The sequence below is a fragment of the Dipteris shenzhenensis genome, chromosome 20, assembly GCF_047967505.1.
Source record: "Dipteris shenzhenensis isolate YYH24624 ecotype China chromosome 20, Dip_SZ_1.0, whole genome shotgun sequence".
In the NCBI taxonomy this organism is placed as follows: Eukaryota; Viridiplantae; Streptophyta; class Polypodiopsida; order Gleicheniales; family Dipteridaceae; genus Dipteris; species Dipteris shenzhenensis.
In genome coordinates, this window is record NC_141615.1 from 49,198,319 (window position 1) to 49,212,343 (window position 14,025).

The window sequence follows — 14,025 nt, forward strand, 5'->3', positions numbered from 1 at the left end:
TCAGTTAGATATATCTATCTCAAGACAGGATGATACTTTCACGACCAAATCTATGATGGTCTCTATATGATTGATAGACCGCGACATAGAGAGACTCTATTGTGGAAAACAGATAGCAAGAGGTGACAGCGCCACTAGAGACTGAGACAAATCGAGCACAGCAACATGTCACAAATTCCCTATTGATTGAGATGCGGCGACATAGAGAGACTCTATTGCGGAAAATAGATAGCAAAAGGTGACAGTGCCACAGAAGACTGAGAGAAATGGACTGTGGCACTGAGAGAAATGGAGGACAGCAACATGTCACAAATTCTATGTATTCGACATAATAGGAGAGACCAAGACCATGAGGGAGTACGACGAAGCAATTCGCACACGGGCTTCTTAAGAAGTCTTGGCCCCGATCCTAGCACAGATGTTCAATGATGCCATATGCCATGGCTTCCCACGCATGGAACACCACTACCATAGTGTTGATACACAAACCAACACACTCCACGGATATGAGGACCTACTCTACTCACGTGTTTGGCCACACGTCAGCCAAGCCTATGGGTATGTACTAGAGAGAGAGGTTAGAACTTCCACAGAGGCACAAAGGCAATAGGAATTGGGACAAGGCAGATTTTGAAGACACCACTCTACCCTAGATCACATCATATCTCCACTTTGTGGGCCATCATTAAGGATGCAAAAGCAAGGTCCTAGAAATTATACAGTAGTTTTGTAGACTTTCAGAAGATGTTTGACACATTTCCACCATCTCGCATGATTAGGAGACTTCAAGAGATGGAGATCCAAGGAGTCACGATCTGATTGTTAGAAATGACCCAATAGAGGGTACGCACAGCGGAAGATTGATAGTAATTCCCAGTAGCTCACACAGTGTGATGCGGGGTGTGGAATCACAAACTTCTTAACTTATGTGCATAGATGTGCAAGCCTCAGAGACAAATATAGAAGCAACACTTTATATTTCCGTCCGTCCAAAAACTAGGACAGGATACAATACCAAAAGGTCCTTCTACTACAAGCCTGGCACTTCTAGATCTCTGAGCCCGCGTGCTCCACCTCGAGCATATGTAGACTCTCTGTCTAGATCCCTTCCACCTTGCTGTCCGGAAGCCAGCCTAGGTGGGCAGCACCTTGAGCTCAGTCTGCAGCCCTATGTCAGCCTACTTCTCCTCCTGTGTGTAGGTCCAAGGGCGGGCCTGTGGCTGCTGCTGTCTGCTCCCCAACTGCTGCTTCAAGTGATGATCAATGAGGGCTGAAGGCCCTCCTTTTTTAGGCCCCCAAGGGGCTGAGAACTCCACCGACCCAGGCCCCTAGATCTGGCCGACCTGGTCGGTTCTTCCTGCCCTATATAAGGGCTTTTGCTGGACTCTTTTGGGCTGCTGCCTGGGCCCAAGGGCAGCCCACATTGGGCCCTACCCTTGGGCACATCTATGGCCAGGTGGCTGGACCACCATAGCCTCCACCTCTGCCCCTTCTGTCCTGCTGGTTCTGCCCTGTGCCAGGCTCTCTCCAGCCACGTGTGCAGCGTCGTACTGATCCGTACTGCTGCTGAGGTCAGCCGCCATGTGACGCCATCATGCAGCCACTCTTCGCCTCAGTGTGGAGCTCCAAATCGCCACTGATCTCTTCCTGGACCTTCTCTAGATGTGCTTCCCACATGACAGCCATGATGCTGTCCATGTGGCAGCCCCTTTCTCTCTTTTTCTGTGGGGTACTCCTTAGGTCTCCATCCCCCATGCTCTCCTCATATGGGGGCTTACAGATGGGGAAGTGACCTTTCCAACACTGATTCTATGAGTTAGTTCAAGGGAGGGTGCAAGAACCCTAGGCGGCCTATCTAACTGGTTCACTTGATTATCAAAAGGAAAAATAAATGTATACCAAGGGCAAGAAAATGATTAACCGTTTGCCTGACCATAACCACCTACAAGGCTGAAAGCAATAAACCCAATCACAAACAGCATGGACTAGCTACTATCACATCACCTCTCAACAGTGAGTGGAGACCAATGTATGAACATATGCCCTAACTTGTGCACATATCCACACAACATCTCACACACCAGCACCCATTTAATACAAAGGTCTTCAAGTCAATACTGTGACGTAAACTATGACCAAATTAAAGGAAATGATGCCATGGAAATATTATCTTTTGTGCTTTCTGCAAGTCAACTATTTCAGCACCACCTCTTAAATTCTGAAATTATTAAATTCCATGTATGTTTATCTTTCATTTATCAGCTCATCTTTAATTCAAGATCTCCTTTGTTTTTCCTCATCATTGTAAGTTTAACCATGGGCAACTTGTGAGCCCATTCCTTTGGTTCTGTAATATTCCTAAATGTATCATCTGCACCGACTAATCGACATGACATTTGTAACTTGCAAGTTGATTGCATCTTATGCAGTAAAACTGATCAAATTTCCCAAAGAAAGATGATCTTCACAGCTAGAAGGAAAGACCATGCAGATTATCTTCACAGCTTTTTGTAGTCTACTTTTGGACTACAACCAGGCATGGTCACAGATTTCGGACTACTTTTTGATAATATAGTCTACAACCAAGCTTCTCCTTTAGTGCTAGCCTTCGTCATGGCTGAGTCTGGCCTTCACCTCCGGAGTGCCGTCAGAAACTCAATACGAAGACTTTATATAAATGGATGCTCAAGTATGTGTGGGTGTGTGGATTTGTATGTGTGAGAGCATATTTTTATACTATGGTCTACACCCACTGTTGGGCGCTGATGATGTCAGTGGGGATGTCCCTGCTATGCGTGATGGAGTTTATGGTTGTCAACCTTATGAGTGACTATCGTGAGATTGAAACTGCACTATGTTTTGTTTTTCGAGGATGAGTTTGGGAATGCTCCTAGATTCATCTAGGTATATGCTTCTGCCGTATTAGCAGACATGCAAATTTCACCTTGTGAAGTTTTCGTCCAAGTTGCGACCTGCTAGTATTGCAATAATTCTTAAATGGTGTGTTGCCCTATCAGCTAGATTTAGATGCTCGTTTGGGAGAGACTAAAATGAAATCGTTTAGACTTCACAAGCAGTTGTAGCTTGAATGAAGAGAGTTTGGACTACTTTTTGACCATGCCTGGCTGCTCTATCATGGCATGGGCAAGTTTGCTACCTTCCAGCTGCAACAATCAGATTTTTTCATGTTGAACATCAAAGTAAAATGGGGCAGGGACAAAAGGCAAAATGATTGCTTGCGGCTTACTAGCATGCCTGAGATTAACGTGCTGGAAGAGAATGTGACTAGCTGTTTTCTCAAACTTAAGAAAGCACATACAGTTGAAAAATGTCCAAGATGATGTGGATAAAATCAAACCTTCTGATGCATCCATCAGCGCCGTACTCCGTAATGTGTTCACTCCTGCTTTCAGTAACCCTGACACCTGGCGCATATAATGAGCTCCAGCCTGCATGTAACTAGTTCCACGTGAGGAAGTGCTACGTGGAATTCGTTGCGGGAGAGAACACAGTTTCTTCATACTGTCCCATCCTGCCAGAAGAGCAGATTTCACACGCGAGTCCAGGCCTGCGCTTGTGGTATCAAGAGATGGAAAGCTGCATCCGGATGGCATCCTCATTGTCATCCTCACTTTTCGCACTGTCTCAGCCCACATATCGATGTTCAAAACAGGTTAGGGCCTGCCTAGAGAAGTCTAGAGCTCTTTATATCTGCATGTCAGATTTTTCCTTGAACTTTATTTTTTGTTTATTGCACACGTACATGTACACACACACATATATTAGAAACCATCATTTCAGCAGCATGTACGCCTTCAAAAAATCCAAATGAAGACGTGCAAAGCAAAAAACCTTTTAAGGAGACCCAGCAGAAGACTTCAAAACCCAACTATTCCAAAACTCAAGTCACCTTGCACTCTTATTTTTCCTGCATCTTTGCTCCGTTTGGATGCAGCAATAGCTCCTAAATCCTCTGAAGCAGGTTTCTGTGAGATGTCCTCCTGTGGTTGCAAGAGTACATGCTTCAAACTGAAAACCATCCAAATATGATTAAATATAAAAGAGGAAGTGATTTCTGAATGGAAGTCTTCTTCCAGCTAATATATTATTTGCTAAGCACTGGAACTTCCCTTTTGGGAGAAAAAAGCATCACACGTCTCTCTTTGAGGAGAAGCCAGGGGACGTGGTCTTACCCAAAGGAATTTCGGAGTACTGCACACTCATCAAGTAGGAATTCAGGAGCCTCCATACATCCCCTTGCCCAAGCACGGAGACATAGGCGCACACAAGCATCGTAAGCTATGACCGACGGCCATGCAGCATGGGCACTGCAAGTTTAAACCAATCCCCCCCCCCCAACAAACCCCCCCCCCCCAAAAAAAAAGAAATGCTCAGTCTATTTCTTTAATTATATAAGCCTGTAAAAGTTCGAGATGGAGTATGCAATGCAAATCAATAGGTACAAGTTGCACATTATTTGTATTCATAGAAAGCACGGTCCTATTTAAGATATCAAACAAAGATGCAGAAATGAGACCTTAAAAGCATTTGTCTCTATTTCACAAGATCTTAATCACCATTTGCAATACTTGGAGATCCTCTGCTTTGGAGATCCTCCATTAGCACATCTCCACACAACACACTTCCATTGAGATTTGGCTTTGAATTTCAGATTTCCTATTGAAATTGGTTTCCAATTTAACCTAAGGTTCCCCAATAGGGGGATTCGGCTATGTAGGTTTTTTGCATACCTCTCTCTCTCTCTCTCTTTCATTAGGAGGCACCTGGGCATCAAGGCTACTACACCATACTCTTTGTTACTCCTAGAGACAGGATGTATACCCATAGAGCTACATGCTCTGAAGAGAGTACTCAGATACATCACAAAGGTCAAGTGCATGGATAATGAAAGGCTACCAAAGAGAGCATGGAATGAAAGTCAGAAGCTCCAAAAGACAAACAAGGGCAAGATTTTGACATCCGGATGGGCACAGGACCTAAAAAAATGGTTCAAGAAGTGGGAAGTAGAAGAGTATTTAAACTACTCTTCAGAGGAGATTGATGAAGAGGCTTTTCATTATGACCTGCTGAATGCACTACACAGGAAATGGCAAACAGCAGAAAACAAAGATAAATTTGAGTACTATCGCACATATATCAACCCCGAATATTGGTCAATTTATACAGGAAGGGAGACAACAACGCAGAAGTACATATGTACACCTATAGCAGTGCATAAACGGAGGGCTTTAGCCTCACTTCGCACCCGATCACACCAGCTGCAAATAGAAACAGGGGGATGGAAAAAGATGCCAAGGGAGAGTAGAATATGCCAACTATGTGATCAAGGTATGGTTGAAACAGAAGAACACATGGTAATGATATGCCCTCACTATGCACACATTAGGGAAGAGTTCAATCACCTCCTTGAGGGACATAACAAACTGGCTGATTTGCTGCATAAAGGGTCACCTTCAGCTTTAGGAACATTTGTGTATAAGCTCTTCAAGCATAGGAATCCACCTGAATCCTAGAAGGTGGTTTCTCTTTCCACCCTCCCATCTTCGGGAGGAGCTTTCATGTACTTGTGATATTGTATTGCTCAGGTCCCATAGGCCGGTTTTGGTCTTTAGAGGACGATAATATATTCTTCTTCTTCTTCTTCTTCTTCTCTCTCTCTCTCTCTCTCTCTCTCTGTGCCAGGGAAATCGCTCAAAATGGGAAGCATCCTCGGTGGATGCTTTGGTTCACCAATTGGCAATCGCACTTCATATGTCAAAGAAACGAAAGGATACACTTGCAAAACTCCTCAAGGGTCAAATGTATTTGACTATGTGATCATAAGCCCACATGTAGGGCATATACTCAAGTATTACAAGATTGAAGGACAGTTCAATCATAGGGCAATGTCCCTAGGCATCATAGGGACAAGAATGATGTCAAAAAACAGACAATTACTGCACAAACAAGGCCGAGAATGGATTACAAAAAGGCCCATATTTATGAGAGGGAAATAGAGACAGCACTATCACAAGGTCAAATGCCATCTATTTGCCATGAAATGAACAAATACATAACAGATTTATTACTTGTGACAGCCCAAAAATGCTTTGATCAAAGCAAGGGAAGGAGCATTAGAATCCCATGGAATCAATGGTATCACCAGGATTGTAAAAATGCAAATAAGAAAGCAGCAGATACATCAGAGAAGAAAGGCAAAGCCCAAGCGTACAAACAAATGGTGAGAACTAAAAGAGATTATTTCTTAAAAGCAAGCAACTTGAAAGTTTTGAGGATCTAAAACAAAACCCAAGGAAGTTTTTCCAAAAAGAGCATGGCAATAGACCTCGAGAGAAAACCAACATGGGAAGACATGATACAATTTGTCAAAGGCCAATACAAAAAGGAGGGAGAAGAGAAAGTAAGTCATGACTTTTCCATCCAAGCAAGCGGAGAAAGACGTAGGGAAAGAGATGAAAAAGCTAGCAAACGGAAAAGCTCCAAATACTCAAGGGCTAGTAGCAAAGATGCTCACAGTGGCTGCGAAGAAGACGGAGAAAATGCTCACCATACTTGTGAACATGGCAACTTAGCAGAATTGTACCGATTCACAAGGGAGGAGTTTGCAAGGTGGGAAAAAACTATCACACCATCATGCTGAGCAGAAAAACGCAATTTACCATGTGGTTGCCATAAGGGCTGCATCTGACAGAGCCAAACATATTTGAAAAACTGGTCCATTGTTGCTTTGTAGATTTCAAGACAGCCTTTGACGCAATTCCACACAAAAAACTATGGGAAAGACCTCGAAAAGCTTGAAATCCCTCACAAACTTCAAGAAGCTACACACTGTTTATAGGGGAAAGTTTTAGCCAAGCTAGTACAACCACTTGTAGATGGGTTATGCTCCAACAGGAAAGTTGTCATAAGTAACGACATAGGGGTCAAACAAGGCACCCTCTTGCCAAACCTTTTTGGTCATTTTATTAATGAGCTGGAAGATTGGGTGAAAATACACAGCAAAGATGGTGTCCAAATTGCAGAATACACTTTACTATTGCTTATTTACACAGATGATGTACCATTCTTTGCAAGGAGAAAGCAAAAAATGAAGCACATCTGAATGCATTGGGAGACTTCTGCAGACATTCAGAGATGCAGGTCAACATATCCAAGACAAAAGTCATGGTGATGGAACTCGCAATAAACATATTGATGTCACATTCCAAGGACGGATACAGATATCTATGGCTGGAATTTACCGACAACTACAAGTGGAATATATGTGTACTCGAAGAATTTTGGGAGGATTGAAAGCTTTGTACAAATTTCAAAGCAAGTGCAAGAAGGCAAACCTGTGGAATTGCGAAATGAGAAAGTTTCTACACCACGCTTTGTATAATAAGTGATTATTTATGGGTGTTCATGGGCTCCCCGGCTCTCTAGGACCTACTAGAAAATTATAGAAACGTTACATAAAAGTTTTCTCGTAGGGAAATCGAAGTTAAGGTAGAAACACCCTACCCCATCCTACAAGCCGAGACGGGCATGATACCTCTCAAGGGGAGGCATTATGCCAATTCATGGCCTACCTCAACAAAGTTTAGAAGATGGATGCCAGCAAGATACCTCACAAGGCAACCGAGATGGCATGAAATGAATGGAATAATGAGGTATTACAGCTGCCAATATACCACAGGATGCATGTGAGATCGGGGAATTAGTGACTAAGAAGATGCTAAAAATTTTATGGCAAGACAGAGGGTCCAGAATGAGTTCTACAAACAGAAAATTAATCCAATTGACAGCTATGAGATGCAAATACCTAGGGGGGACATTTCAATGTTTAAAAGGCTAGATATCTAATATGCAAAATGAGAACCAACTAGCATTATCTAGAAGTTGAGAAAGGAAGATGGGCAAGACCTAGAGTCCTAGGAGAAGAAACAATATGTAAACGAGGTGGAAAATGAGCAGCACGTACTCATAATATGCCGGGCCTATGCTCACATCAGAGAAAGATATGATGACAATAGAGGCAACCTGAAAATTATGTTAGAGCAGCCACCTACAAAGCTAGGGAGTTACCTAAAAGAAGTTTTGGAACACTCCAACAAGATACTTGGATGGCACACAAGCTAGCGCATCAAGTACTAACTACCTAGTAAGTCTATAGTATTTTACTTCATTGGATGTAAAGGTTCACTATTTCTTGATAGTAATCACTAGTCCCATAGCTGAAGGGTCTCAAAGTCTATGATGTATTACACGAGTCTTCTTAGACACTAGGATGGACTCTCAATACTTAACTGACTTTTTGGTTAGAAGGACTCTCAGTCCTTAACTGATTTTGGTTTCTTTGGTCTCATAGACTTTTCGGTCTTCCGTACAGGCTCTACTCAATTCCCGTACAACCCCAGTACAAGTCTCATACAACCTCCGTAAGCTTCCGCTCAGTTCCCTTACAACTACCGTTCACTAGCAGCAACAAGATCATTGGTATGTAAGGGAGCAGCAAAGGTAGCTTCTTGAGGCCACTCCGAGCTGGGCTGAGCCCTTGGCCCAGTTTGGGGTTAGCTTAGGGCTTCCAGGTTTAGGAAGTCCAAATATGGAGTTCCCCAAAACAAAGTTATTTGCTTCTACCCCTTTGCGCTGACGTACAAGAGAAGGATCGAATAAGACCTTGAGGAATGCATTTATTATCTCGAGCATGAAGTTAGAGACTCACGCTCCTAGTTCCATCTCTTAGCAGAAAGATGAATGACATGGAGAGCAAAGGTAAGCAGGAAATCATTCCATAAGTTATGGAGAAGTGAAGCACATCTCCACCAGTACCATAACTTGTTTCCAAGGTCGAGGAAATGATCAACACTCAGGTCAGTTCAGCCAAGGAAGAGATGGCCATTGTTGCCAACAACAAACTTAACAAAGTAGATATTTACACAGAAGTAAAAGAGCAGCATGCCATAGTACATAATAAGAAGATACTATGCATTCGAGGACTGCCTTGGCTGCTTTAGTATAGAAGAGGCATACACAGAAGATGAGAAGATTGCATGTTTCAAGAAGGAAATACCACAAGTAGAATGGGATGAAAACGATATCAATTGTGTCTCCCAAGCAGGAATGCAAGTACAAGTGTTTTTCAGAGAGAGGGTAGGAAGAACTAAGATATTTCAACAAACAAACAAGTTGAAGGGCAATCTCCGAGCAGCTCACCCCAACTCAACTGAAACAGGAATCTTGAGCTCACCAAAGTGAAGGATGCACCTAAAGCTAGAAAATGGGCAGTGTATTGAGATGGCGAGATGGAATAGCATTAATTAGAGACTTCAAATCTAAACCCAAAGACTCTCGGTCTTAAACTGATGTTATACTATTATAGATTTAGTATGTAGAGGTGTGTTGTAATAAACGATATGAGATACCATGTGCACTCCTCCACTCTCTGGTTTAGCCAAATGATGTAAGTCATTTTGACATTTTGTCTTTTATCTCATAGGACGGTTAGGCCTCCCGCAGACGTTATGACTCTCTCTCTCTCTCTCTCTCTCTCCCCCCCGTCCGTACGAACGGACCATACGTAACTCTCACTCCCGTCCGTACGTAACTCGTCGTACCTCTCCCTCCCGTCCGTACCTCTCCCTCCCGTCGGTACAATCTGTCGCCCGTCTGCAAATAGCAACGCATCCGTACCTCTCTGTCAGCAGCCTGTACCTCTCCGTCAGCAACCCATACCTCTCCATCAACAGCCCGTACCTCTCCGTCAGCAACCCGTACCTCTCCGTACCTTTCCCTACAACCCGTCAATAGCAGCCCGTAACTATTCCGTACCCTGTTCGTACCTCTCTGTACAGCCCATCAGCAGCCCTCCACCCATCAGCCCTTTGCCTCAACCAATAGTTACCTCAGCTAGCAGCCCAAACACACTAACCCTAACCCCGAGTTGGGCTAAACCCCCAACCCAACCCAAGGGGTTCAATAGATAGCCAATTATGGATTGGCCTACCCTCTCCTCCAAGTCCCCCTCAACTCCTTCAACCTCCATCAGGACTCAGTACTCTGCAGTTGCAACCATGACACCCTCTCCATATGCACGGAATTACCAACAAGAAGGCTCAAAACGACCCATCCTTGGGCAACAAGATCAGATTTTTAATCTGCAGTAGGCAGTGAGAGAGCTACGATTGGAACTGGCAGAAGTAAAGGCTCGACCTAGTAAGCAAGCAGTATTTGATGAGGCTGTACAATCTTGTAAGGCTTCCCCCCCTACCCCGCAGCTAGTCTCTATAGTCAAAGATCTTGTTCACATTGAAGTACAACTAAGAAGGAAGTGACTGTGGAAGTGGACACCAAAGCAAGTAAGTCTAATATTCAAGCAGAGATTAAAGAACACGAAGTTAGATGTGATAATGCATTGAAGATTGGAATAGGGGGACTCCCAGAAGATTCGTACAAAGAGGACACATATAGTGAAATATTGACAAAGATCAAAGCAAGCTTGCCCAACATTGAATGGGTAGATGATGATAAGAAGGATGATGATGACTCCAGGCCAGCTATTATGCACTATAAAGGTCATGCAATTTTTACACTGAAGTCAAAAGATATGCAGATCAAGCTTCTTCGAAAATCTTACAAGTTGAAGGGTACCAAAGTATGGATAGCAGAGGAGCTTACACAAGCTCAACTCATGAATAAGGCAACTGAATTAGCTAAAGTCAGGGCTGCCAGAAAGAACGGAAAACGGGCAGTTTCCTGTGAAGGCGTAGCCCTAATGAGAGAGTTTAAATCAAAACCAAAAGACTCTCAGTCTTAAACTGATGTATCACTGTTCACTCTTTCACACTATTATGTAGGTACTCTAAATAATGGGGGTTGCGTTTGCACTCCTTGGGAGCTGCCATGTGCCCTCCCTAAAGCAGATGTTCTCTCTCTCTCTCTCTCTCTCTCTCTCTCTCTCTCTCTCTCTCTCTCTCTCTCTCAGCCCGTACTACAGCAGCCCGTACATCAGCGCCACCCGTACAACAGGTCATTCAGCAGTGCCGTACAGCAAGTCGCCGTACACAGCTCGTCACCGTCGTCCGTACCACCTAGCCTGTATACAGGTCGTCGGCCTCCGTACAGCTTGTTACCCCCGGCTGAGCTAATGAAGTCAGAGAGCTCAGGCTGCTAGTTGCAGCTCTTAGCAAAAAGGTGAACGAGATGAAGTACAAAGGCAAGCAAGAAATTATTGCAGAAGCTATGGAGAAATTCAGCACATTTCCACCAGCTCCAACTCTTGTCTCCAAGGTCAAGGAAATGATCAACACCCAGGTGAGTTCAGCCAAGGAAGAGATGGCTACTGTTGCAGACAGCAAACTCAACAAAGCGGATTTGTACACAGAAGTAAAAGAGCAGCAGGCTATAGCACATAATAAAAAGATACTACGCATTGGAGGACTGCCTAAGGATCGCCTTGGCCCTTTTAATGAAGAAGAAGATTACACAGCAGATGAGAGGATTGCATGTCTCAAGAAGGAAATACCACAAGTAGAGTGGGATCATAACGATATCAGCTGTGTCTCCCAAAAAGGAATGCAAGTACAAGAGTTTTTCAAGGAAAGAGTGGGAAGAATTAAGATTCTTCGACAGACAAACAAGTTGAAGGGCACAACGATTTGGATCTCTGAGGAGCTCACCTTAACTCAGCTCAAGCAGAGGAGTGTCTAGCTCACCAAAATGAAGGATGCACGTAAAGCTGGAAAATGGGCTGTGTATCGAGATGGAACAACACTAATTATAGATTTCAAATCTAAACCTAAAGACTCTCAATTGTAAACTGATGTTATGAAGGCCACTTCTATTAGTTTTATAGTCCTAGTATCTATTGGTGTGATATAATAATCGAGCTGAGATGCCATGTGCACTCCTCGACCCTCTAGCTTATCCAGATGTTGCAAGTCTTTTTGACATTTTGTACTTTGTCCCATAGACCTATGAGGTCTCCTGTGGACGTTAATATGACTCTCTCTCTCTCTCTCTCTCTCTCTCTCTCTCTCTCTCTCTCTCTACCCTCAGCCTGCTACGCCCCTTCCGATTCAAGACTTGTACTCCTGTCTTCCATGCAACCCTTACTAGAAGACCGTGCCGCCCTAGTCACTCGCTCACTACACGAGGCCGCTCTTCACGCCTTTCCCCACACCACCCGCTCCACCTGCCCACCACCTCTTGGGACGTACCTGTAATAGCTGGTACGATGATGAGTGTAAGGCTTTACGCCGTCAGCTCACATTCGAAACAAAAAAAAGCCTTCCGAGCGAACTAGAGACGCTACGAGAGTACCGTCGTCTGGTACGCAGGAAGAAACTTGACTTCATGCGTCGAAACGAGGAGGAGCTACTGAACATTCTGTTCAGTAACAACTCTAAGGACTTCTGGCAGAGATTTCTAGAGGGACGGTCCCCCCCACCACTCACTGACACTCAAGTGTGGTCTGATTATGCATGCACGCTCTATGATATCCCAAATCAGCCAGCCCCTAACCTATCACATATGCCACGCCCCACATCCTGCACCCTCTTCACTAGGGGGGGGGTAAAGGATGCCGTAATGAAACTTCATAATGGCCGAGCGAAGGATCATGAGGGACTATGCACTGAGTTCATTACATATGGGATTAACCTCCTAGCTTTGATCTTAGCCAAGCTATTTAATGAAGCCATTTGCTTGGGGTTTCCACGCACCTGGACCATCAACACTATCTCACCCATCCACAAGGCAGGGGGGATCCCATGAACCCGGAGAACCACAGGACCATTATTATTGGACATGTCATGTCGAAGATTTATGCATCAGTACTTGATTCTGAGGTCAGCAGATTTGCGGAGTGTCGAGGACTCAAAGCAGCAGGATAGGTCGGTTTCAGGCGGGATCATGGGACCATGCACCACATTCTCGCGCTCAGATGTATCATCGAGGAGGCGAGGGCACGAAAGGAGAGGGTTTACTATTGCTTTGTGGACTTCCACAAGGCATTTGACACCGTTCCAAGAGCCCGCCTCATACGATGCCTACAAGATCTGGGTTACGACCAAGAGATCATTTGGGCTGTCATGGCACTTTATGAGCGAGTTTCAGGCAGAGTCCGGATAGGATTTGGATGGATAGACGAGATCATGAGCACTATCGAGGTCAAACAAGGGTGCCCATTATCACCTACCTTGTTTGGCCTCTACATCGGCGAGCTCGAGACAGTGATGCAGGCACAGGGTGGGGTAGGCTGCTCTCTCGCGGACACGCTAATCCGGATATTACTTTATGCAGATGACGTGGCTCTCTAGTCTTCCTCAACAGAGGGACTCCAAAGTCACCTTGACGCACTACAGTCCTTTTGTGAGTCTCATGATTTGAAGGTCAACTTGGGTAAAACCAAGGTTATGATCTTCAATACATCTCGAGTCGTCATGCGGATGAGCATTTCACATTTGATGGGTCCCCTATTGAGGTAGTTTCATCATACACTTATCTGGGGGTCGTCTTTTCCGGACCCACCTTCACCATGAGACCTGCGATGCAGCCGCGCTTGAGCAGAGGATATGCTTCATTGGCTAGACTAGAGAGACAATGCTTCCGCTCTCATTTTCAGAATCCACAGACCAAAGGGTTGCTTTTGACTCCTTGGTCTGCCCTGCAGGGGTGTATGGCAGCCCATGTTGGGGGCCAGATTTTTCGGATATAGAGTGGACCAAGGTGGAGCAGCTACAGGTTCTCATGTTATCATAGATGATCCGTGGTAAGCCATATGTCCCCCACCAGATCATTCGGGCGGAGTTTGGGTCACCCCCATTACAGCTAGATGTTGCATTTCAAGTCATTACATATCTATACCGAGTCAGGGAGTATGGGGATTACACATCCGAGCGTAGCAGGATACCATGGCTAGCACTGTCCTCTTCTATGGCTTGCAGCAGGAGGAGATCAGAGGTGTTGGTATGCACGCACAGAGAGATGGTTTGCAGGACTAGGGCTCCATATGGACAGACT

General features: G+C 44.6%; 1 protein-coding gene across 1 annotated transcript in view; it reads right to left on the reverse strand.

Annotated features, from left to right (window-relative positions):
• LOC147889785 (uncharacterized) overlaps positions 1–14,025 on the reverse strand; it is a 62,025-nt gene that overhangs the window by 18,769 nt on the left and 29,231 nt on the right. The window contains exons 5-7 of the mRNA XM_087392101.1: positions 4,194–4,328; positions 3,911–4,029; positions 3,359–3,640 (exon numbers count right to left, since the gene is read on the reverse strand). Of these exons, the coding sequence (XP_087248227.1) occupies positions 3,359–3,640; positions 3,911–4,029; positions 4,194–4,328 (536 nt within the window). The remainder of the gene's footprint in view (positions 1–3,358; positions 3,641–3,910; positions 4,030–4,193; positions 4,329–14,025) is intronic.